Source organism: Clarias gariepinus, chromosome 26 (assembly GCF_024256425.1).
Source record: "Clarias gariepinus isolate MV-2021 ecotype Netherlands chromosome 26, CGAR_prim_01v2, whole genome shotgun sequence".
In the NCBI taxonomy this organism is placed as follows: domain Eukaryota; kingdom Metazoa; phylum Chordata; class Actinopteri; order Siluriformes; family Clariidae; genus Clarias; species Clarias gariepinus.
The window spans coordinates 16,165,853-16,192,134 of NC_071125.1; the positions used below are offsets into that span (position 1 = coordinate 16,165,853).

The 26,282-nt window shown below is 36.4% G+C and overlaps 1 protein-coding gene across 2 annotated transcripts in view; it reads right to left on the reverse strand.

Annotated features, from left to right (window-relative positions):
* Positions 1–26,282, reverse strand: part of sema5a (sema domain, seven thrombospondin repeats (type 1 and type 1-like), transmembrane domain (TM) and short cytoplasmic domain, (semaphorin) 5A) — a 250,028-nt gene that overhangs the window by 103,202 nt on the left and 120,544 nt on the right. For both annotated transcript variants that reach the window (XR_008356441.1, XM_053487924.1), the window contains exons 7-10: positions 21,584–21,797; positions 18,222–18,507; positions 15,749–15,884; positions 4,206–4,410 (exon numbers count right to left, since the gene is read on the reverse strand). Coding sequence is in view for 1 of the 2 variants with exons in the window: in XM_053487924.1 (XP_053343899.1) it covers positions 4,206–4,410; positions 15,749–15,884; positions 18,222–18,507; positions 21,584–21,797 (841 nt within the window). In the remaining variant the exon portion in view is untranslated. The remainder of the gene's footprint in view (positions 1–4,205; positions 4,411–15,748; positions 15,885–18,221; positions 18,508–21,583; positions 21,798–26,282) is intronic.

The window sequence follows — 26,282 nt, forward strand, 5'->3', positions numbered from 1 at the left end:
AGTAAAGAATAATAAGAGCATTATTAATGTGACTAATAAGCAAAAAGTCATGACTCTACAATAGCCAGGGAGAGCATCTTGTATGCCTTAAAAAGTATGCCAGATCTAACAGTAAACAAGAAGAGCAACTCCAACAATTCTGTTAAGCAGGAAGTACAACTTAAATGAACAGGATGGACATCTTTGATATGTCTTGTGAACGATTAAACCATCTTAGTATCTTTGGTAAACAGGAAGAAGCTTATCTCATTTTCAATAGGGAGGAAGAATTTCTAATTACTCGCAGGAAAAGCAACTAATGAATAGGGAGTTTCTGTAATGACCGGCTGAACAGGGAGGAGAAATCTGATGCAAAGGAAAGGTTGAATGAACAGGAAAAAAAAAACATATTTTTTCTGAACATGAACATCTTTTATGACTACTAAACAGGACGGACATTTTTAAAAGACTTTAGAAAACAGAAAGGACATATTTAATGACTCTAGTGAACAAAAAGAATATCTTTACTGACTCTATTGAACAGGAAGGACAATCCTCACTGACTATAGTGAACAGGAAGGGCAAGTTAATGACTCTAGTAAACAAAAAGAATATCTTCACTGACTCTAGTAAACAGAAATGACATCTTTACTGACTAGTGGACAGAAAGGTCATCTTTAATGACTCTAATGAACAAAAATGACATATTCATTAAATCTAGTAAACAGAAAGAACATCTTAACTGACTCAGAAAAAAGAAGGATCTATCCATCCATCCATTCATCCATGTCTACTATGATTGGATGGATGCATATAAATGCATTCCAACATTCCAATTAATCAGATCAATTTACATACCTAATATTTACCCTATGAATAGATTATACAGTATATCATCTCATTCCGATCAGGCTGAATCAGGTCAGACTGTTCAAATTTTCTTACAGAAAGGACATCTTAACTGACTCTAGTAAACAGGAAGGACATCTTAACTGACTCTAGTGAACAGAAAGGACATCTTAACTGACTCTAGTAAACAGGAAGGACATCTTAACTGACTCTAGTAAACAGGAAGGACATCTTAACTGACTCTAGTGAACAGAAAGGACATCTTAACTGACTCTAGTAAACAGGAAGGACATCTTAACTGACTCTAGTGAACAGAAAGGACATCTTAACTGACTCTAGTGAACAGGAAGGACATCTTTACTGACTCTAGTAAACAGGAAGGACATCTTAACTGACTCTAGTGAACAGAAAGGACATCTTAACTGACTCTAGTGAACAGGAAGGACATCTTAACTGACTCTAGTAAACAGGAAGGACATCTTAACTAACTCTAGTGAACAGGAAGGACATCTTTACTGACTCTGGTAAACAGGAAGGACATCTTTACTGACTCTAGTAAACAGGAAGGACATCTTAACTGACTCTAGTAAACAGAAAGGACATCTTAACTGACTCTAGTGAACAGAAAGGACATCTTAACTGACTCTAGTAAACAGGAAGGACATCTTAACTAACTCTAGTGAACAGGAAGGACATCTTTACTGACTCTGGTAAACAGGAAGGACATCTTTACTGACTCTAGTAAACAGGAAGGACATCTTAACTGACTCTAGTGAACAGAAAGGACATCTTAACTGACTCTAGTGAACAGAAAGGACATCTTAACTGACTCTAGTAAACAGGAAAGTCATCTTTAATGACTCTAATAAACAAAAATGACATATTCATTAAATCTAGTAAACAGGAAGGACATCTTAACTGACTCTAGTGAACAGAAAGGACATCTTAACTGACTCTAGTGAACAGAAAGGACATCTTAACTGACTCTAGTAAACAGGAAGGACATCTTAACTGACTCTAGTGAACAGAAAGGACATCTTAACTGACTCTAGTGAACAGGAAGGACATCTTTACTGACTCTGGTAAACAGGAAGGACATCTTTACTGACTCTAGTGAACAGAAAGGACATCTTAACTGACTCTAGTAAACAGGAAGGACATCTTAACTGACTCTAGTGAACAGGAAGGACATCTTTACTGACTCTAGTGAACAGGAAGGACATCTTTACTGACTCTAGTGAACAGGAAGGACATCTTTACCGACTCTAGTAAACAGGAAGGACATCTTAACTGACTCTAGTGAACAGCAAAAATATTTCGATGACTTTTGTTGTCAAAAAGGACATCCTAATTTACCCAACTATACAATAAGATTATCTCTTACTGTGTGTCCCCAGTGAACATGAATAGTGTCTTTAATGAATAAAATCGGCATATCTAACGGGATCAACTTTAAAAAAGCTATGAGACTTATGAAGTCAAGTAAAAAAGAAAAGCTACTTTTTCTCTCACACAAACGCAGGTACTCTGAGTCGAGTTAAAATGTGCACAATGTTCAGCAGGGAAGCATTATGCACAAAACACTCATTAGCTTCTTGCAAACGGCCTTTTGTGAAGTCTAAAAAAGACTGAATTAGCAGCAGAATCACCTTTCAGGCTTAAGCTCACACAATGATTCATCTTTTACACTTTTATATGTGTGGAAGTACTTGGAGCTCATTCAATGGCCTCACATTATCATGAAGAATGGATGGATTATTGAGTTCAATACCTCAGATATTATCCAAGGGAGTATTTACTCTTGATCTTATTTTCAGCTTCATAGAGCTTTAAAGGTATTTTTTATGGAACATATATCGTAAGTGTAGAGACCATTGATTTTTAGATCCTGTGAGACGCATCGATTTGCTTGATAGCCCTGTCGAACATAGCTTTAGCATGGTGCGATACCGAAATTTGCCCACAAAATTACCCAGACTCAGTGCTTAGCCAAGGGATCTTAATGCAGAACAAAAGTGTTAGGCACTGGGATTTATCTGACAGTACAGTTCTTCCTTACACATATTATCTGTAATTAGACACAGGTCAAGTGCATGGGACAAAAACTCCATGTGTTAAGCTCTAGGTTAATGTTCTAATGAAAATTTTTTTTTTTTTATATATATATATAATTGTATTATATTATATGATATTATATTATAATATTATGGGATAAATCTGCTTTTTAACAGAAAGCTCATGTTTAGTTGTTTGCACACTTTCCAGATCTAAGTTGTTCCATGCATTTAGTTATTGCATGCACATTAATGGGTTACAGTGGGTGCACTGATGCATGTCCGAGAGCAAAAACATGAGCTATTACAGTTATTTAGCCTTGTGGTCAGAATCCATTAAACAAATTTGCAAACTATTAAGATTATTGCCTCACTTTATTGAATTACCTACATCCGAATAGACTCCATAGACTTGTCATCCTAATGAGGTTTATGATTAACACAATAATATTAAACACAAAGTTTACTTTGAAAATCAGGAACTCTTAGAGTGAACAGGATATTTCTAATATACACTAAAAGCATCTCCAACATTTCTAGTAAACAGAATGTGCGATAAAGGACGTGCATCTCAAAACACTCCACCGGACCGGAAGAAATCTTTAGCAACTTTCAGGAAAAAGAACATCACCCCAGAAGTCTCTAACCAACTATAAGGTTCCTAGTAAACTAGGGAACAAGATGAGCAAAGGTCAAGCGAACAGGTACAGAGTCTCTATTGCCGCGTAGGGACTGGAAGTCTCCAGAGAACTGGAATACCATCCAGGGAACGGAATAACAGGAATATGAACTGTATGCTCTCCAGTGAACAAGTGAACAGGCAAAAAAACTTCAAAGAACAAGGAAAAAATAATAAGATTATTTTTAGATTTAATTGAAAGAAAGGGCCTCCGTAACATACGGTATCTTGTAAACAAGCAGAGAAACTTGAATGTTTCTAGTGAACAGGAAGAGCATCACTCATCTCTCTAATGAATGAAAAGAGCATCTATGTCATCTTTTGTGTTCAGGAAGGGGATCTTTAATGTCATTAATGAACAGAAAGAGCATCTCTAATGACTAGTAAGGGAAAGAATAACTTTAATGATCAATCCTTACATCACTCATGAACAGGAAAGCATTTCTAATGACTTGAATTAATATGCACATGTCAATTAGAGAAGGATATGTCCGCAGTGAAATAAGTCAGTAGTGAGGTTAGCATCCTTCACAACTTTAAATAGACAGACTACAATTATATACAAAATAGGTGTCGAAGGTCAAATGATGCAGAATCAAACCTGGGATACAAATCAGTTCTGCCCGGTCCAATTAAGATCTTACCTGTTGCCAAATAGATGATGTGGTAGAGAGCATCTTTTCCCTGCACGACATCTACGGCAACATGAGAGAAACGGACGTTATCCTCCATGAAGTAGGGCACAGGGGTGATGGGTTGAATTACTTCGTGCATCAGGATGAACTTCTGAGCATCTTGCAGGTTCCTCTCGGTTAGGTTCACGTAGGAACCATAATCTATTGTTCCACACTAAAGAAATGAGAGAGACAAAAATAGAAAGACAGATAGATTGATAGATAGAAAGAGAGAGAGAGAGAGAGAGAGAGAGAGAGAGAGAGAGAGAGAAATAGAGAACGAGTTACTTCATTGTACATGATTCCCACTTCCTGTCTGTGTGTGAGGAAATTGCAGGTTCTCCTCGTCCTTGATGTGTTTCTTTCTGCTTCCAGAGTAGGCGAATCAGCATTTCCAAATTGGCCATACTGTGTGAACGAGTGTGTAAGAGGGTGGGTGCATGTACAGTATGCCCTCTGATTGGCACCCTGTCCAAGGTGTTCCCTGAGATACAGTATGCTCCAGGCTTGTACAGAATACTTGCTCAGTCACTTACTCATCATCTATACCGCTTTATTTTGTATTCAGGGTCGCGGGGGGCCTGGAGCCTATCCCAGGAGGCTTAGGGCAAGAGGCGAGGTACACCCTGGACAAGGTGCCAGTTCATCGCAGGGCACACAACACATACACACAGAATACTTGGTACAGAAAATTAAATAATAATTGAGTCCTTATACATTCACACCATACCAAGTCAATAACAACACAAAACACACACACAATCGAGCACTAAACACATATGTATGTACCACAGATTTTAATGCTGACTCAATGGCCTACAATATAAAGATAAAGATTGGTTTAAAAGTGCCTTAGTCAGCTTTTCTGAATGTCAGCTCAATATTTCTGCCTGTAGCGCTACAGTAACAGCACATGAGTTAGCACTGGTTAACATTCATTCTCATTTACTGAACGCTCCGACTGCATCAAGGTTTAGGAATAAAAATCTCCTGGAATTTATGCATCTTTAGAATTAGCTAATTATGTACAGTAGTAGCAGTGGAATGATGTAGAAAAGTCCTGCTGGCCAAGTGATTCACTTAATCTTCATAAGAAACACTGTAGAAAATATTTAAAAAAATGTGATTTCAGTAACATGTTTGTTGATACCAGATGGGCTGGTTTAAGGATTGAATAAACTGCTGATCTCCTGGGATTTTCATGCATCTCTGGTCTCTGGAGTTTTCATGGAATTGAGGGGGAAAAAAAAACATCCAATGTGCAGCAGTTCTGAGAGAGATCAGAAGACAGTTACAGGACCTCAATTAACCACCGTCTACGTATATCCCTTGTGAGCAGAAAGGCATCTCAGGACACACAATGAATCAATTTATGATCCAAATGGGCAACAAAAGACAACATCGAGTTCTACTTTTGTCACCCGGGATAACGGTACTAACCCAAGTCATCTTATTTGTGACTTTAAGTGGGTTGAGTCCTAATCATATGATTTAATATCATATCTGCTTCACTGAGCTTTAAAGTAATTTTTTTTCCTAATCTCAAGGCTTACCTACAGTATGAATTCCACACCACAACAGAGCTGCTTTCTGTATTAATCTACTGCCAGTCAAGACTTCTCCTTTCATATTTCCTCACGGACTATAAATAAACCTAGGGCATAACAAACAACTGAATAATGATTTCAGTACTCGGATACTGACACCTCAATCGTTTAACCAGATAATCCAATAACCGTATACATCGCTAGCTGATAGTGGAATTAGACCTGATTGATAAGGTCAAACTATTCAACAGCCCGAGGCTGATAATGAAGAACGTGCAATCACTTTTGAACTTTAACCAGAACCATGGAACGGACATGAGTAATTGGTTGGAGGATGGAAGAAGCCTTACAAATAAATCAATCAGGAGAAACTGAATTATCTTGGGAGTGGGCCAATGGATGTGGCTGCAGTGTGACTATAGAGTCACTATGACTATAGAGAGAATTTGTTCAATGGCGTTCTCCAAATAGTTTATTATAAGGAACTCCTCAGGGCCTTCCTGACCTTTACAAAAGACCTGGTGATTTTCTGTTTCTAACCTTGGTTCATTTTTTTTTGTGTGTGTGTTATAGAATCAGCATGCAGTTCAGTAGTAGTGATTTAAAATATATTACAGTTTCATTTTGGTTGGAAATAAAAGGGCTAATATACTCAAAGGGAAAACTATGCAATCAGGATTGATTTCTCTGTGCTGTGGGAGTAGATACAGACAAGCGCTCAATAACTTATTCGGACAAAAAGTTTTACACTTTATGATTAAACATTGACATAATTAGGAACGTACAATACAGACTACCAATCATATTTATGATTTCCAGTGGGTGGGATGGTTTCATGAGAAAGAAACATCCATCGTTCCCTGGCTTCTACAAAGCCAGCATGTCTCAATGACCAGCCATGAAATGGCCTTGATTTACATGCATTCACACATTTTACAGATTTAACAGCCAATTGCCACATCTGTGAAAAGAGCATAAGTCTGGGGGTCAATGAGAAGCCAGACATGTGTCCATTAGAGCTGACCTTAAATATTATTTTTTGATTATATTTTTTATTATTATTATAATTCTCTCCTAATGTTCAGTGATTAAATTCATCACAGTGCTACAGTATAATGGCAGAGAGAAGACAGGCAGAAATGTTTGTGGAGTCAATGTGAGTGAAGCTAAAATGAAGATAATTAGTAATATCCTGTCAGTGCCAATGCAAGCACTGACTCACTGGTGCATTATTTAACCAATTAACCAAATGCCTAGTGCCAGGAGAGTTTCTTCTGTTGGAGATACAAAGCTGTCATTTATACACTGAAATAATGTTGAACAATTTCCCTTAGTCGTTTTTATTTTAACATTGCTGGTAAAAGCAGAACAAATTCCACACTTGAATGAGGACAGGCTTCAGTGATCTCGTCTATGTGTGTACTTCAGTCATGGTGTATAAACAAGCAGAGTCACAAACAGCACCAGCAGGCTCTAGGCTGGTTCACAGCAATCACAATTTGTTAAATCAGAATTGCTTTTTTTTTCTACCCAATTTAATCAATGATATGGGAATCTCCAGAACTAATATCTCAATGATCTACATCACAGTTTAGATACAAACAGGCAACAGAATAAAAGTAAAAACTATAACATTTAAAAATAATTTTACGAAGGGTGGTCTTAGACCTTCCAAAGCTTTAATGCTTGTCATACTGTAGATTCTACAAGTTTTTCAAAGTGTACTGGAGGGAGATACACCTTCATCCACAACATTCATTCATCTTCTTTACCTCTATACTTCTGGAAACTTTGGGTACAAGACAGAGTAAACCCTGGACAGGGTGCCAATCCATCGCAGGGTACACGTGCACACATCACACACTCACACATTATGGGCAATTTAGGAACACGACCCTGGTGGTGTGAGACTGCAGAGCTAACCAATAAGCCACCGTGCCACCTCACTTAGTCCAATAGATCTTTCTTTATTGGTGTTTTGATGGTCTTGGTGGATCGCACTGTCTAACTCATCCATCCTAAATTTCTTATAGGTGTTCACTTATGGTTAAGATCTGGTTACTACAGTATAAAGGCCATAATGAAAGATCTACCTAATCTTTTACTTTTATCTTCACTTTTATCTTTCAATTTAACCATCCAGTGAGCCCTAATGCAGTGTGGATTGGGGAAGTTATACTAGAAGAGTCCACTCCCAATCAGGATAGAAACGTTTCATCGTAAAATTTATTTGCAGGGATGATAACGATACAATTGCACCCAAATTACTGTAGACCAGGAAAATGCCAGAATGCATAATATCTCCCTAGGGATTTCCTTTAATATGTAAACAATCTTAAGGTGAAGTTAAGTCCCAGTGGCAGGAAAAGATGTTAAGACAACACTTATGCTAATAAGCAAAATAATGGCCTAAGCAGAATAAAAATGCATCATGTAATAAGAAAATTTGAACAGTCTGACCTGATTCAGCCTGATCGGAATGAGATGATATACTGTATAATCTATTCATAGGGTAAATATTAGGTATGTAAATTGTTCTGATCAATTGGAATGTTGGAATGCATATATATGCATCCATCCAATCATAGTAGACATGGATGAATGGATGGATGGATAGATCCTTCTTTTTTCTGTTAGGGGACAGTAAGACACTTTGGACTGACTCCCCTAACATTCTTATCTTTATAATATCTCTTTTACACATTAATCATCATGATGATAATTCCCTTTGTTATAAAGTGCCTTTCGTGGTCATTACATAAAAAAGGACACAATGAACAAAAAGATAAAAACAACAAAGCAGAAAAAAAACACTTAGGGTATGTGGGTTGAAAAATTGTATTGACTGCTAAGAATCTCAAACATCTTTTGTGCTTTATTCAGATCTCAAGTACAAATCAATCTCCAGATTGCCAGACGTTCAGCTAAGCCACGTCCTGACTCTTTGGGAGGCTATTTTTGAGTGTCTGATGCGCCAGCGTTGAGGCACCTAGGTGAGGAGAGTATTACTGAGCACCACAGGGGCCTCCATCATGCTGATTTTGTAGTGTGCATTAGGGCTGGGAACAAAAAGTTTGCAGGAGCAGACAGTTGAATACAACACATATAGAATTAGGCAGTTAAGTAACAACAGCAACAACGACACTGGTCAATTGTTATTTTAAGACATAAAGTTCGGCTGCTCTGAAATAGTTCTTGCAAAAACAGTTTTGTCAAATGCATTTGCAAAACCCATCAAGCACCATGATGAAACTAGCTCTCATGAAGACCATCCCAAGAGGCAGATAAGTTTATTTAGAGTTACCATCCTCAAAAATCACCAATTAACAGCACCTCAGATTAGAGCTGTTATGAAGGCTTTATAGAGCATAAGGAGGCTTTACTGTTCAAAGGAGATCATTGCATATTGTTTTATAATGTAGAAAGAAATAAAAATCAGAAAAGAGCATGGAATTAGTAAAAGCTATTTCCAAACTTTTGACTATTAGTTTATACCCCAGAAATATATTTTGTTTATATTATGGGAAATAGAACAAACTTAATTCATTAGAAAATACTTCATATTTCTTATGTTTGAAAATAAAAAAAAAGCTGTGCGGGCAGCTGGAATTGATCAAACTATCTGCAAGGAAATATGAAATTGGTCAGAATCCCCTCTGGGTGCAGGCGGAAGTCAGCACACACTTCTACTCTGATTTATTCTTCTTTCTCTCTCAGGCTGAACAGCCTCAGGTCCTGAAGGTGACCACCACAAGGATTAATGAGCTGTAAAGGTTTAAAAGCCAGGGTTTTCTAATAAAAACAGCTTTATTCTATTTATTAAGCAGCAGCAACAATAAAACCAAAACAAGCTTTGTTAATAATGGGTAATTCAGTTAATCATTAAGAGGTAGAAATGAGCTGTGTGTAATACACCAATCAGCCATAACATTAACTAGCTCACATAACATTAAGGCATTAACATTGATTATCAATAATATACCAGTAAACTGGTGACAGGATCATGGGCACCCAAGGCTCATCCGTGCCTGTAAAAAATAAATGTCATCTAATCCCACAGCAAAGCCAATGCAGCACATCCATCCATCTACTGTAGAAACCTCTGAGACCGATGGTGACCACTGTATTAATTCCCATTTTTATGTCTGTGGTAGGACCTCCAGTGAACTTTCACACACTACGGGCAATTTGGGAACACCAGTTAGCCTAATCTGGATGTCCTTGGATGGTGTAAGTAAACTGGAGTACCTGGAGGAAACCCACAATGAGGGGAAGAACATGTAAACTCCATGCACACAGAGCCCAAGGTGAGAATCAAACCCAGACCCAGGTGGTGCAAGCCGACGGTGCTGACTAAGCGACCGTGCCCCAAAAAGTCAATGATCCAATTAAATAAAATTGAGTTTTATTTATATAGCACTTTTAACAATAGTCATTGGCTGTATACTGTAAGTCCAATCCAAAGGATCTGCTGCTAATTTCCCGATGCCAAACACCACACCACAACCCCAGAGATCTAAAGTCGGGTCAGATGGGCCTGCTGTATCTATTAGGCATAATGTTTTGTGTTGTAATGTCAAGACTGTAAAAAGGGAAAGGTTCTGAAAGAGTAAATTTTTTATGTTTTGTTGTCACAGCTGCTGACAAGTGATTCAGTCATAATTTATCATTATTAAATGGTAGGTTTTATATTTAAACTATAAAAAGTAAGCTACCGTTTTTTTTATTTTAGTGTATGCACAATTAGCCTAAAGACACATAAGCACAAAAATCATTTAATGTTTCCTTAACAGGTTACACTCTTAAACTCTCCATAATCAGTGTGGTAATTTTAAAAAATCTCATCTGGATCTGGAAACATCCATGTTTGGCAACTACAGGCATTTCCCACTAAAGGAAAACCTAGCCCTCCTAAAGACTGTAAGATTAGCCTGCTGAGCAAAGCTGGGAAGAACTGAGCATGGTGCTGGTGGAAGGTCTCTTGTTATATGATGTTACAATAGGGGAAAAAAATGTGACTTGAAAAAAATAGGAAAAGATTTTTAAAAAGATTTAAAAAAAATTTTATACAGTACCTAAAATGTGGATTTTAGTTTAGAGTTTAGTTAAAAGTTCATTTTGCATAAGATGTCCTTTTTAACTATTAAAATATCTGAGACCCTACATGTTTTCCCAGTGAGGATCACCTTGCTGGCTTCATTACTCCTAAATGGAGACCAACTGTAAAAGCACAAAACTATTCAAAAGAAAACACAATCAGTGGTACAGCCAATCAAGAGGGAAAATGTGTTCGCGAAAACAGAAAGTGTTAATCAAGTGAGCCTTGACAGTTTAAACACCAAAACAAATTATATGTCAACAGATTTTTTTGGCACACTTTTGTAAGTTTTTTCACACCATATAAATATATACACCTCAGTTTTAAAGAATATATTGTAGACACATGGAAAAGTGATAATTTGTGAAAAAAAGTTCAAGCTCATTTACTAACAGAGTGTACAGATTACTGCACCTTTCACATTTATCTTCTATACCGCTTATGCTGTACAGGGTTGCATGGGCCTGGGCGTATCCTAAGAGAATTTGGGCACAAGGACAGTGTGCTAATCCATCGCAGCACACACACAAACTATCAGCAATTTGCATGCCTTGGACTGTGGGAGGAAACCGGAGTACCCGGAGGAAACCCATCAAGCACAGAGAGAACATGCAAACACCATGAACACAGACCAAAAGTGGGAATCAAACCCCCAACATAGAGGTGCAAAGCCAAAGTGCTAACTACTACTCTTTTCATAATGGCACTACTGACACTGTGCCGTCATGTATAAAAATTAAGTCGGTTAAATTATACTCTCTTTGCTGGAGGATATTAATATTGAGAAAGATTATTAAGAAAAAGAAGAATACCAGTCTATCTCAGGGCATTACAACGCACATTCACTGACACTGGGAAAGACTGGCATAACCACTTTATCCACCAGAATGGTTTTGGAAGGTAGGAGGAAACCAACAGGGACACAGGAGAATATTCTCAAAAACTTCACGCAGGCAGAAACCTGATCTCTGGTTTAAAACCATTCACCTGAGAGGTGGAACATTACCTCTTACGTCACTGTGCCACCCCACTAAAGTATTCTGAAGCAAAGACAGGAATCATGCGGTTATTACAGCACAAATTTCTATTCCTGATTAAGTGCAGGACATTTCGGTAAAGCCTTCTGCTTTCATTTCTGGTCTCTGCGTAATCAACCTCAATCAGTAAAGAAATAATTTCACTAGTGCACACTCCATGTTGCCCTTTCATGCTTGGAATAGACAGCAACTAGTTTTACATCAGTGCAGGAAGCCATAAATCCGAGGCTCGTAAATCTTGGCTCTCCGATGCTGACAAATTCTTGATGAAGATGTCACGGAGGCTGAGATAAAGTGAGGCCCAAGTGCTCGCCAAACAGCAAACCCCCTCCCAGAAGAGGAAGGTTTTTTTTCCTCGTCATGTCAGCTGCTGCAACTCTATTATCTCTTCAGACAGGATTCTCAAATTCAGCTGATCCAGTCCAAAAAAATTAATAGATGCTGAGGAGACATTTTTATTTAAAATGGAGTCAAAAGCATATGAGGAAGCTCAAAGTCTCCAGATGGCCATGGGTCTCAGAGCGAATTAAAGTGCATTAAAAGGCTCAGTGTCAGCCGAGTTAGCCGTCTTGCTATCATTTAAACTCCTGCCATTGATCCCTAGCGCTTTACACACCCACACACACACTTTTCTCCAAATCATCATTCTAAATCCCAGAGTCCCTCCAGTCTTACTCTGGGAGAACAGTGATTTTAAGAAGAGAATTAAGGGTACTTCTCAAGCAATCGTCAGAATTAATTGATCAGTAAGAGCAGTACATGGATGTAGCCTTTTTTATTAGCCTCTTTGTCATTGTAAATTTTCTGCTACTGGGTTTTATAAGGTGATAACCTTATTAAAACATTTCTCAACGATCCGAGAGAAATGTTCCTGGACTAGGATTCGGATCAACTGTGAACCCCACTAACATACGGTAGCTACTGAAGACTAATGACTGAATTATAATGAGAAATTCTCCCTAGCAAGGTCTTAGCATTCTAATCATCCAGAGGTCAAAATACAACCAATGGTTCCTTAACAAGCATTCTACCAGTTAGTTCTGACTGAGTATTTGGGCAAGAGGCATCCCATGAGTGGTGATAATAGATGGTAATAACACTGGGACGTTTAACTATTCGTATCACTTTGTGTCCCATTTGTTCTAACAATCATTAATTGCACTAAATGTCGATTTCCAGCTTAGACTAAAGTAAGCCAGGACAGTCTGCAGTACTTCAAAAAGAGGAGAGTAGCTGCCTGCCAAAACCCAAATTCAAAACAAGTCATTGAACTACTGTCAGCTAGAAGACAAATTTAACAATATTTTGTCATCTTAAACAACAATGATTGATTTTAAGCTGCTCTGAACTGCCTTAAAACAGTCCGTGTGGCTCTGTTTACAGCTTATGCAAGCTACAAAGCCAACTAGCTTCTAGCACAAACCACTGATCAAGGATACCTGGTAAGTGAAACAGGGGAATGGAAAACCCTACAAAATGTACTAGCTTTGCATTTACCGCTATTTGGTACTCAACTTGGAAGTTACAGTAGCTAACATTCTATAGCAGAATTGGTGGAAATATAAAGTAAATCTATGTTTCTCTGGACTGTCCACTACCTCCATGGTTTCTTCTTCTCACGTTTTGGCTAAATAGTACCAGTAATAGTTTAAAACTCCCTTAACCCTTGTTAATTACAATGACGTTGGGCGCTAGCCGTCATTCACCTGCTCAATGCTGTCAAATGGTGTCAAGCAGAAAGCCAGCCAATTCCAGGCACTGTTCTAGTCACTGATCGGCCCGTGCATCTCTATAGTAAATAAATGGTTCTTTCCCCTATCTCTTTTTAACTGAATATCAGCACAGTTATGATACCTTCAGCTCTCGGTCTACACCCTCATGCCTACAATATTCTGCACAACAGCACACCCTCTCATATGATATTGCTTATCTACTGTATGCTTGTTTTGTGAATAGAAAAACACTTTTTTAAAGATGTTTTTTAAACACAAGATTAAAACCAACGAGTAGTACATGTGTAAACTCTATTACTTAGATATAAGTAAATACTGAAAGTGTATTCATTTTGATGTTCATGGTTTGTATGTTAACAGATGCAATAACTAATGTTAGATAAGGGCCCCTAAATGTGCTAATCGAATACACCTCATAAAGAGCCACATTCATGGAAAAAAAAAAAAAAACAATTAGGCCAGATGCAAAGATGTAAAAAGGATGTCTTGACTATAATTGACTCAATTAAGAATCTAAGACACACAACCAAAGCCAGACGGAGTGGTGTGTACTGAAAGGTTAAAATGGTCCGATTTGACATTTTCCATTTCTTTTTTGCATTAATTAATTAAACTTTCTTCAGCATTTGGCTGCCAGTATTTTCCAAAATGCAGGATGGGGACCAGTTTTTTTTTTTTTTTTTTTTTTTTTTAATTATGAAACTAATGCAAAGCTTTAAAAATGTAAACATTTCATTAGAGATTTAAAGGGAATAATTTACAGGATGAGTGGGTAGGGTAAAATGATGTGAGAAGCATAAATGTGCCATAGCTGTGAGGATAAAGTCCATTTAAAACTTTTTCAAGTTTAGACATCCTTTACTAACAACACTGATGAGCATTGTCTAGTTTTTAAAACTACACTTTAAACATAAAATATGAAAAGGTCATTCAAGTGAAGTGGTTTGTTTAATTTTTTACAATTTAAATGAAGGACCCTATTTTGTGATTATAGTACACATACAGAAAAGTGAGGTATAAAATTTTTTGGCTATTTTGGGGTTTTAGCTATTTAGGTATCTTGGTGACCAGTAATTTAGGTTTTATTGTTACACAGAATGACAAAAATAAATACAAATATAAATACCAAATAGAAAGGAGTGTATGTAACACAGTTCCACTATCTGTATCTGTTTTGTGCTCCAAATACCCATATCTGTATCTGTATTTAGATTGTAATCCCTAATGTAGTATGAGCATACAGTAGCCAGTACTGAAAGGAAAAACTTGAGATGTTAATCTGAGCAAACTTATATCATAATTTAAACCACTGCCATCCTGACCATCGATGCTGTCAATGCATTGCCATTGCTAATATACTGTATAAGGATTTTGTTTGTCCTGAGCTTTCAAGTCTTTCAAATGAACTCACCAAATGTTCGCACAACCTGTCTTTACCAGATGACCTTAACATGACTGCCAGGTGAATTGAATAACACCAAGGCCCATCAATAACCACCAGTACCAAAAGCCAGGGATCCCACAGAAAAGCCAACACAACACAAGTTAGGATAAGAAACGTATCAGATAAAAAAGGTATCAGAGCATCAAAGCCTTCCACACAATCTGAAGGAGTACCCATGGGATGCACAATACAAAGAAGCCCAATCCACAGAGGCCCTAGCCTGTAACCCATAGGACTCTAAATACCCGCTGCTAACATCCCGGTTCCAGACAATAGAGCACACCCCCTAAGGTTCCCACAAGCCACATCCAAAAGGACCAAAGGCAGTCCAGTGGCACAAGGGGAAACTTAAAGTAGGTGGTTTTAACATTGGTATCACTGATCAGTGTACGTTTTACATTTAATGTGCAATAAATAATGGTAGCTGACATTGGTAGCCGTGTTGATGTTGTACATAATAGCTCTCGTACTGCAAATATAGACTTCATTTTATTGTATTAATCCTTATGTTTTGGCTTCTTTTACTGCAACTTATCAGTATGTAATCCTCTGTTTAAAAGTTACAGGATGCAAATGCAGCTGCTGTTTTTAAGAGCCCTTAAAATTGGACTTTAGGATTTTACTGCATTGTGACAGAGTTTGCTCAGTTCTCACCTGGAAGTCCGGGTTGGGGTTTGGATAGGGTAGCCATGCTGAACGCAAGTTCTCTTGATATTTAAAAGGCCCACTGAACACTTGGGTAATGGCGCTCAGGTTGAAGGCGCACACTGCCGAGGCAGCAATGCTGTTCCTGAGGGAGAAGAGAGACAGAGAGGAGTCTCAGACACCCACTCATGCACACCCACTCACACACTGTCCATTATCAGTACATCAGAGGCTCTAATGTGAAAAAATGGGTCTGTCTACTTCTTCCTCTCACACAAAGCCACATTTAAGGACCATTAAACACACAGAGAAACCATAGTGTTTTTACATTGAAGATTGTCTTTCACTAATATTCAAATCATCCCATATTCTTTCTTTACTAGAATAACTGTACATCTCTTTCATCTGAGCTCTGAAAAAAAAGTGCAGTTTAGAGTATACTGTATATCTGATAAAGAGCTTGGATTCCTATTTTCTTAACAAAAAATAATGCTTCATCTACTATTTTCTAAGGAACTCTTAAATATTTTATATATTCAAATCTTCCTTTGTACAAAGTTAGAACTGTTAACCATTGAAATAACCCCTGAGGTATAAATTCTTCCTTTTAATTAATATTGATAAAAAATATTGGCTTGAATAACACTAGGCTTGTTGCAGGTTTACACATAAATATGCTTTTTTATAGCCCTAAATAACTGTGGTCGTTTTAACCACAGATCCATGAAGCAACTTTGTCTTTTTCTTTCAGCTACAGTATGAACCTGTAGAAGTGTCTACCACCATATTATCACAAGATAATGCGAACCGAACAAAAATGCTAAGGTGTGCTGGAGTATTTTCCTATCAAATCTTTTATTTATACCTGTATGCATCCCTTGTTAATCTTTTCTGCGAACATCAGCTATCACAGCATGCTGGATTATACAATAAGATTCTTTGCTCATTTGGTTAGCTTAGTTACTTTAAAATCCTCTCAGATTGCCTGTGAACATAATGTTAGCAGGTCAACTAGTTTCACTAGATAAGATACATATTTCAGCCTTCAGCATACAGTATATGATAGCATGTGGGCTAGTTTTTAACAGTAGAAATTATTAACATTTATGAGTAGAACCTAAAAGTCCTTCAGTCAGGTTAGCTCATGATAGCAACTAAACTAGTTAACCATCATGATTATTATCAGTATTTATAGATATAATTTAGAAATCCAACCAAAACCCCTAGCAGGTTAATTCATTTTATCAAGCTAGCTTTGTCAATAAAAACGTATATGAAACTTTATACCTCATACATTCTCTCAGAATATCTGTCAGGTTAGCTCATGTCAACAACTTAAGTTTAATAGGATTATCAACATTTATGAAGAGAAAATAGTTGAAAAAAATCTCTTGAAACTGAAATCCTGTCAGTTTAACTTGTGTAAGTGAGTAGACTAGTTTGTTTAAAATTTAAGATTGTTAAAATTTATTAGGAGAATGTGAAAATGTTTCTCAGAAGCTCTGTCAGGTTAGCTTGTTAAAATTTTTTAAGAGAATGTGAAAAAATGTTCTCAAAAGTCATGTCAGGTTAGCTTTTGTTATAAAGTATTAACGTTTTAAAAGTTAAGATTGTTAATGTTTATGAAAAAAATGTAAAAATGTTTCTCAGCAACTCTGTCAGGTTAGCTAGTGTTAGCAAGTTGACTAGTTTCTAAAAGTAATATTATTAACATTAATGAAGGGAAGAAAGACAAAAATTCCTTTAAAAAAATCCAGGGTTAAGCTCATGTTAGCAAATCAAATAACAGTAAAAGTTATAAACATAGAAATTCTCTCTGGTTAGCTCATGCTAGTTACTGTGTAAGATACATACAGTAAATGCTACAATAAACTTATCTGAAAATGTATTGGAATACCATATGTGTGTGTAATAAATTGATAGAGTAAGGTTCGTCCTTTTAACTTCAAAACCAGTTCACAATTCACAACAGTTCACATCAGTATACTGTATCTTCAACAATCATCAGACAACCCTTATTAAAGTGCAGTCTAATGGAAAATCTGTTTACTATTATTATTATTTATTTTTATTTTAAGTAAAACTATCCTGTTATATATCCAAAGCAAACAGACCTTTATAAATCAAAATCAATGTGAATTTACTTTTTAAGGAACATGCTCCACTGGAGCAGTGATTTTAATATTGTGCAGTAAGAGTTTAATAAATGTATGTATGGCTCAATGTTTCATATTCAATATTTAATCATTTATGTAAAAAAAAAGCGAGTTAAACCTAAGACAAGGCAACTTTCCCTGTTTGAGACATTCTTGCTTAAAATTAAGGAAACATTATGTGCCTCGAATGCAATCACAGTTACATTTTCACATCATTATTTCTATTGCTTTAAATCAACTCCAGCAGACACAGTTAATGACATTTAGTTTTTGGTAGTGTACTTAGTTCTTTTTTAAGAATATGTATAAAAGGAAGTTAAACTCACACATTAGTGGTGAAGATGCCATATAGCAGCTCAAGCTCTGGTAGGAAGAAGGTTCCTTGCAGCTCGTTATAGGTGAAAGGGATTTCCCCGGGCCTTGAGCAATTTAGTCTTGCCTTCATGAATGTGGTCCAGGTGTCCTCCAATAAGAACCGTCCACCGATGTCATTCTTACACACACGTGCAGCACGGGAAAACACAGTCCTCCCACAATCATGCTCCACCGCATTCTCCCGGAAAAAGAAGTATGTGAAGTTTCCAATGTCATATGAGGACACAAAGTTGGGTTCTGAATTTTACATAAAGAAAAAAAACAAAAGATATCATTAATGGAACAATTTGGGCAAAAAGAATTATAGTACACAAACCTGAGTGTACTCAATTGACCGATACTTTATTTTTTTTTGGCCAACATTTACATAGTCTTTAAAGTGTTTACATAAACTTGATTTCTAAGTATTCAGTATGTTCCCTTTTTGGCGTAATGATGTGCACGCAAGCTTGTATGGCCTCAATTGCAGTTTTGTGGAAGTAAAGTTTGTGCAGAAGTCTTTGATTGACTTTAGATCAGATTCATTGGAGTGTCACAGAGTGGACATGTCCCAGGAACAAATAGCTGCAAATCTTAAAATACCCCCTATCCACCTTTTCCAGAATTATAGTTCAATTTAAAGTACTGTAAAGGGTAAAAACCTGAATGGAACCAAGACTTCACCTTTTTAAATATGTCTTAGTGCAGTTCAGAGATCTGCTGGGAACAACCTTCTCATCATATATTGCTGTTAAAAGTAATAATACAGATATATGGGCACCTTTTTTAATTCTGTTTTTTGCTGTAAAAACATAAAAAATATCTGATTGTAGCAGGTCTCAGTATTAATTAAATACAAACAACAACATATAGCATCATTTTCACTGTGCAATTAATTATTTGATACAAATTAAGCTAAGAAAAAAAGTAACAATAACTTGAAATAATCGCTTCCTCACAGTTGCTGTGGAGCCATGTGTAGGAAACCTACTTAACACTAGTGATGGGTCGTTCATGAACAATTTGTTTTCGGAGAGTGATTTGTTCATTTTCTACTGGGCGAGCTTGCGCAAATCATCGCAAAACCTTCGTAGGTTATGCACAGGAAACAGAATTGAGCAATTCTTTCTCAATGACTCTTCGACTCCGAGTCATTCGTTCTTTTGTCACATGACTTCCATAGATGCTATGCGATACAGTACACAGGAAACAGAATTGAACAGGCCTCAATGAATCTTCAAGTCCCGAGTCGTTCGTTTCTTTGACTCCCATAAACGCTATGAAAGCCAAATGAAATGGAGCAAATAGCTAATACATATCATGAAGGGAACACATTTCTTATAAGGCCACTTTTTGATCTGAACAGAAGAGTTAACCTTCGTAGTGCTTTGTGCTGTGTCATTTATTTTAGCAGTAAGACATTTTTATTAATCTCTCACCAAGGTAATAGACATCCTCATTAATCAAAATGAGCATAAAGGTTAAGAAGAGAAATGGCTAAAAGAAGTGCACTCATCTAATTATCTTATAGGAGGCACTTTTCAATATTAATCATCATGTGTGATCACACTTGATTCAAACAGTCTGTTTGTGTCAGTGCTGCTTTAATTTCCTTTTAAATGCAAGAGCTCACTTTGGTTCAGCCAATACAATCATGAAGAGAAGTGGGGAACCAAATCAATTTGCCATAAAATATAAATTTATTAAATCCTTTTCTAAGGGCTAAGGCATCTGCTGTGCATTTGGACTCTAATTTATTTTTCCAATTATCTTTTAATAGGAATCAGATAAAATACAGCACTGACAGAACTGTACTGTAGCTGAAGCAGTTGACCTCTCCGTTCTGCTTCCATCTGAACATGACGGTTTGACGTAGAAAGATCAAATTATTTGAACAGAGGAGGTTAATTTGGTTGGTCTGCCAAAGCAAATGTCACCGCCATGACCTTTACAGAAAACAAGGAAATAATTAAAGGGATACGCTGTTGGTAGAACATGGTTACCCTAGGGTTACACCTTACTCCTGTACTTTTATAATATCAATAGTTCTGCCTCATCTCTAATAACCACTGATTAACACAGTCAAAAAAGTCTGAATCCTTTAACTACAATGATTCATTACCAAGAAATAATACAACTATTTAAAGTGCAACCAATTTTTATGTGTAAAAGTAATGCGTAGCTTGGATGGAGGTGCAGGACACAGGTGATGCAAAGCATGTTTAAACCAAAAATAAAAGAAACCACTATTAATCAATAGAACTTAAGAACTTTGCACTATAAATTTGAAACGCTTCACATGCTGTTTTTAGTTTAGTCACAAGTGTAAGTGTCATAATTGTATACTCATTCAGCATCTATACCGATTTATCATGTATACAGGGTCGCAGGGCCTGGAGCCTAGACAGAGTACACCCTCGACAATTAATCGCAGGGCACATTCACACTTATACACAATAAATTTGCAGACACCGATTAGCCTAATCGTCATGTCTTTGGACTTTGGGAGAAAACCGGAGTACCCGAAGAAAACCCACCATGCACAGGGAGAACATACAAACTCCATGCACACAGACCCGCGGTTGGAATCGAACCAGGATCCTGTAGGTTCAAGGCAACAGTGCCAATCACTAAGCCACGTGTCGCTACAATATTTTTTACTAGGTCTTAAACATACATCATGACATCAGCACTATTTGGAAATTATGCACGAGTGGTAAGCATGTCGCAGTAACTGTACATGTGATGGTAAACTTAAACTGCATGATATTGGTTCAAGAACACCACTTATTGAGAATATCAGCACTTCTCAGCGTTTTAGCTGATTTAATATGTTTTTTCATGCATAAAACTATGAACAAAACAAAGTGAGCTGGAAGTGCAGCAGATGGGTGCTAAGTCAGCTTATGCTTCAATACATTTAAAGGACACCACATTCAATTAATAAAAGCCTTCAATTTCTTACAGCAGTGAGGAATGCTAGACTCTTGTTTAGTAAATTTATGTGAAAATAAAAGTTTTTACATGAACTGGGTGAAATATTTTACTTTGCCTTCATTCACATGTTTTATTTCTAAAAAAAAAAAAAGTCTTGCAATCTATTTTTTTCCACATCCACTTCGGTTTTATGAAATACTTTCATTAGATTTTTTACATAATTTACAGTTTCACTAAAAGTTGTATCACTACAAAATGCAGAAGACTTTGGAGAGGGGACGGGGATGGGTGCTATCTATATTCAAGCAGCTGTGCCTATCATATCATATACTCTTTAGATTTTAAGGCTTATACAGAAAACATCATTTTTATAAAGAAAAATACTCTGGTGCCTTACCGTTAAGCCATTTAGAGTTGTACTGTGCTGTTCGGAGAGGGGGAAGACCTCCTAGGCTACGATAAATTGCAGGATCTCGGCCAGAAAAGTCCATAGCAGTAGCAGCATAGAGCTCTCCACTAGAGGTAATAAGTGCTGTGGAGTTATGCAGGGGGTTGTAGGGACATCGAGCCATTCCACTGATCTGGTCATGGATCTCTGTTAGGTTGGTCAACTGGGTAGAGAGGGAGAGAGAGTACATTTCAATATTTCAATACAATCCAATTACATGAACCATATAATTTCAAGTTTTATATCTTTTTTTTTGGATATCTTTGATATCTTTTGTTTAACTTTATTTTTCTACATTTAGTCACATAGTATGTTCGGAGCATCTAAAATGCAAAAAAAAAAAACATAAAAGACCAGATAACAATGCCAGTTTTTCAAGAGCTAGACATGTCTATTTAGCAAATAAAAAGATGAAATTTTCTAATGAAGGGAGGAATGGACGGGGTCTGGAATTTGATTCATGCTGCAACAGGGTGCCGATCGAGTGATCTCAGTAGGGGGCATCACATAAAACAGGCAGGTAGCAATCTGAAGGGTGTGTAGAGGACATGCAGGATTTAAAGCAGACCTTGTAGCAAGTGTAGAAATGCCTTTAAAGTATATAAGAAGGTAGTGTAAACACTCTGTTTAGTCAAGAAAGTTGTCATTATACTAACACCTGGACTCATAATCTACAATTACTATGTCTAGAATAACAGATGTTGACAGACAAAGACTTTCAACACTCAAAATGAATTCATTCTGCAGACTCTCAAAGAACTTGTTTGAAACTGAGCAGTGCAGTTTGGTGTCAAGGTTAACAAAAGAATAATGAGCATGTAAGTCCAGTCAGTTTATGTAGCATTATTCAGTTTATTTAAAAAAAAAATTTGCGTCCATCACAACAAAACCTGACCCAAGTGTAATTATTAAACAAAAGGAATCGTGAAAAATTTTGACAGTGGAAAATGTATGGCATTTGGCCGATGCACTTATCTAGAGCAACTACAGTGGTTATCTCATTTATACAAGTGAGCAGTTGAGGATTAAGGCACTTGCTCAAGGGCCCAGGAGTGGCATCTTGGCAGAGGTGCAATTTGAAATCACAACTTTCTCTTCAGCAGACCTGGTACAAATTCTGGTACTATCAGCACCAATAGCAGCTACCGCTACCACTACTACCAAAATATGCTTAGAATTAAGTAGTGACACTGTTTAGAAATAATGGATAACTTGCTGTTAGAGTACTTGGATGACTTTTTAGATGTAACGAGTAATCTAACATGTTAAGTCCACCATTTAAGTACTCAGTTATTTAGCTATGTTTTTTTAAAATGTAATACGTTATTCAGACAATTTATGTAATCCATGAGCCAGACAGCAGTCATTCCCAATCCGTTATTGTGTATTTGTGCGTGTGAAAGTAAAGTTAACAGATTATGGGCCAAACTTTGCTGTGTGATGATGGTAGACTAACTATAAAGGTCTTAACTAGAACAACATGCATAAAAAAGTTTTCATTTTCTGCAATGAAAAAGTACTCGAACTAGTTACTAGTTAAGTAACACTGTAATGTATTTAATAACTTTTTAAAGACAGTAATTTTGTAATGTAATTAGTTACTTTAAAAAGTAACGTCCCCCAACACTGTTCTTAGCATAGATGAGATGCTATCTGTTTTGTCAAGTATCGATCCAGGACACAATCATAAAAAGCAGTCTGATATCTTCTTGCTTAGGAGCCTGGTTGTGGAAATAAAAACTCATGCATTGTGTCGTCAGTGTAGCAGTGGTACTTTAAGAGAATTCATGTAATCTGATTTCTGAGCCAGTGATTAAGATGAACAGGTATGGACCTAAAGCCGGTACAACTGTGAGATAAGAAAAGGAACCTGAATTTTGCTAGAACACACACAAAGATCAATCCTGTAAATACAATGAACGCTAGGTCCAAAAATAGCTCCCTTTATGAGCAGGAATTGAAATAAGGATCTGGTAATTCACTATGCCAAAGGTAGCTGACAGGTCGAGAAAAAATACGACTAAGGGAGTAGACTTTTCCCTGGAGGGAATTTTTTTTCAGTTCAGGAGGAATTTTTGTTGGGAAAAGGAAGATACCTTTAGAAATAAGAAACCTAAATCGGGTAGTCATTGGGGGAGGGTAATGTAATTAATTAATAAAGTTAATCTCTGCTTAATATCATGTTATATTTGTTGGAATAAGGAAAATTTCATAATGATAATATGTCCTTAATCATAAGTCAAAACGAGATTGTACTGTATACCCATTTTGCTGGAGTAGACAGTAGAAATAAATGTTTAGTTTGGCTAAATCATTTTTGCACAGCATTTATGTTCATGCTGAATTTGTTGACATGACTGAGATAATATCCTAATAATATGGAAGTACATATACATATACCGAGCTAGAGAGCAGAATGAATAAGAAAATGCTAATATGGGAGTATTGACTTCTGCTCACAACTGATAAACTTTATCCATTTTAAGAGTAGCCACTGTCAACAGTTTTGTAACATTTATTGAGGGAAAAAAGAAGCCAGAATATATGAAAAATAATTGATATTAGTTGATATACAAAAACATAAAACTAGTAAAAATTTTTCATACTAGGTTTCCTTCTGTGTCCATTAACAATAATATACTTCTGACAGTCAGGCTCCAGATACATATTGTATTGCATCTAATCTGCTGGAAAAGTCATCATTAATCGCATTATGCTTATAGAGGCATGAATTAACTTTCAGAAAAGGACATACTGGAGACACAAATATGTTCCCTATATGGAAATAGAAAAAAAAAACCTAACCAGTGTTGGCAGACCTGATAATGTGATCGTTCTGTATTAAATAGAAACTGAGAAACTTGTCAGGGTAATTTAAGACTTGCTCTGTCTAAGTGAAAAGAAATTCAATTACAACTCAAAATAAAACTGAATGAATCAGAGCATAAATGCTGGAGTCTACTGATTTTATGGGCAACTCTTTGCTATTATGAGCAAAATTGCATGGTAATGGTTTTTTCGTTTCTACAATGAAATCTGAGGTGTTTTCTTAAAGTAGATAATGCATTCTGAATATACTGTATCCTCATTCAAACGTTAATGTTCTTAACACGTGCTTGTCGTTAGACTCGAAAAACATACACTGTGTATGAGTGACATGCTTCCTAGCCCAAAGTATATTATTTTCCAGTAACATCATATACCAAAAAATTTAATCCCATTAATATGACAAAAATTTGTGTTTTCACTCTGACATAAAATATTTTAAATTATAATTGTAAATCAATTATGTGATGTTATTTTAATCAGGGTCAAAAATATTGACCCTTTTTTAATTTATGGCTTTTTATGGAATCATGTTTCTGGATCATTTAAGTTTATGTTTTATTTGATTTAGTACTGGATTATGATTTTTTCATGAGTCTTATATACGTCAAAGAGCTTTTAGGTATTTCTCCACTTTAGACTGTGTAGGCAGGGATCAGGGAATTATATCAAATGCAGCAGCTACAGGGAGCCAGTACTGTAAGTCATAGGTGGCCTTAGGAAGACTGTTGACAAGTAAAAAGCATTCGGTGTGAGTTGTAAGAATGTAATAGAAAATGCAGGAAGACCAACCAAGAGCCAGTGGGAAAAGAGAATTCTTGTGATGATGAGTAACTGAAATATGAATGTGAGTTGATTATTTTATGTTTCGTAGCTACTGTAAGTCCACAGAGTATAACTATTCGCATCGGTAGAGGTTTTCTTCCCTGCTGGAGTAGACATATTTCGGGATTCGCAGTATACCTTCCACTCGAACACATTTTCAGATGGCATGCTGATGGAGTTTATCTAACATTAATTGTCAGGTTTTACACAAAATCGGGAAGTCTGCCAAGCTCGATAATGTAGGATGCTGTTATTAAAGCAAAAAGTCTGACATACTTAGAAATTCTGAAATTCACATAAATATTTCTAAGAGTTTACTTTTCCCTCAACACTGTTAACCCAAAAGTAGTTTCTGTGCAAACAGTTTGAGTAATTATCACTTCAAAAAAAATATTGTTTTATTGTGGTACTTAAACAGTATGAGCATAAGAAACAATCACTGGGTAGACTTGTTTATGAAAGGTTAACAAAATTATCCAGATTTATCTACAGTAGGGCCACGCCCCTGCAGCACTTGTGCAGATTCTGATTGGCCAGTTCACTCAGGACATGTCTGGGCTTGTTTTCTGGACGTTACTAAGACTTCTTCATATTTTCACAGAGCAAATTTGGTCTTTTCTGCATTTTACCTTTCTCCTGCGCAAATGTTTTTTTTTTTCTACCTGCATTATAACATGCCGTTTAAATCTAAATCTAATCTATATTCGACTGAGGTAAAGTGGACACTTTTTTCTCTCTAGGTCTGTTTTAATTGTGAGACAAAATGTAACTATGGCAAAAAGTAAGAATATACTTTAAGAAGTGTTGTAAAAAAGTAGTTTTATAAAGTTTTTATTTTTTAGTTTTGTCTGCAACTGTACAGTAGTTAACAAAGAGTCATCAATTATTTGTGTTGCTTTAAGTGTTTCAGTAATTTGTTTTTTTAAAGTGTACTGCATTACGTGGACATTTAACCAAAAAAACAAACAAACTGACTTTGTATAAATTTATGCTATAG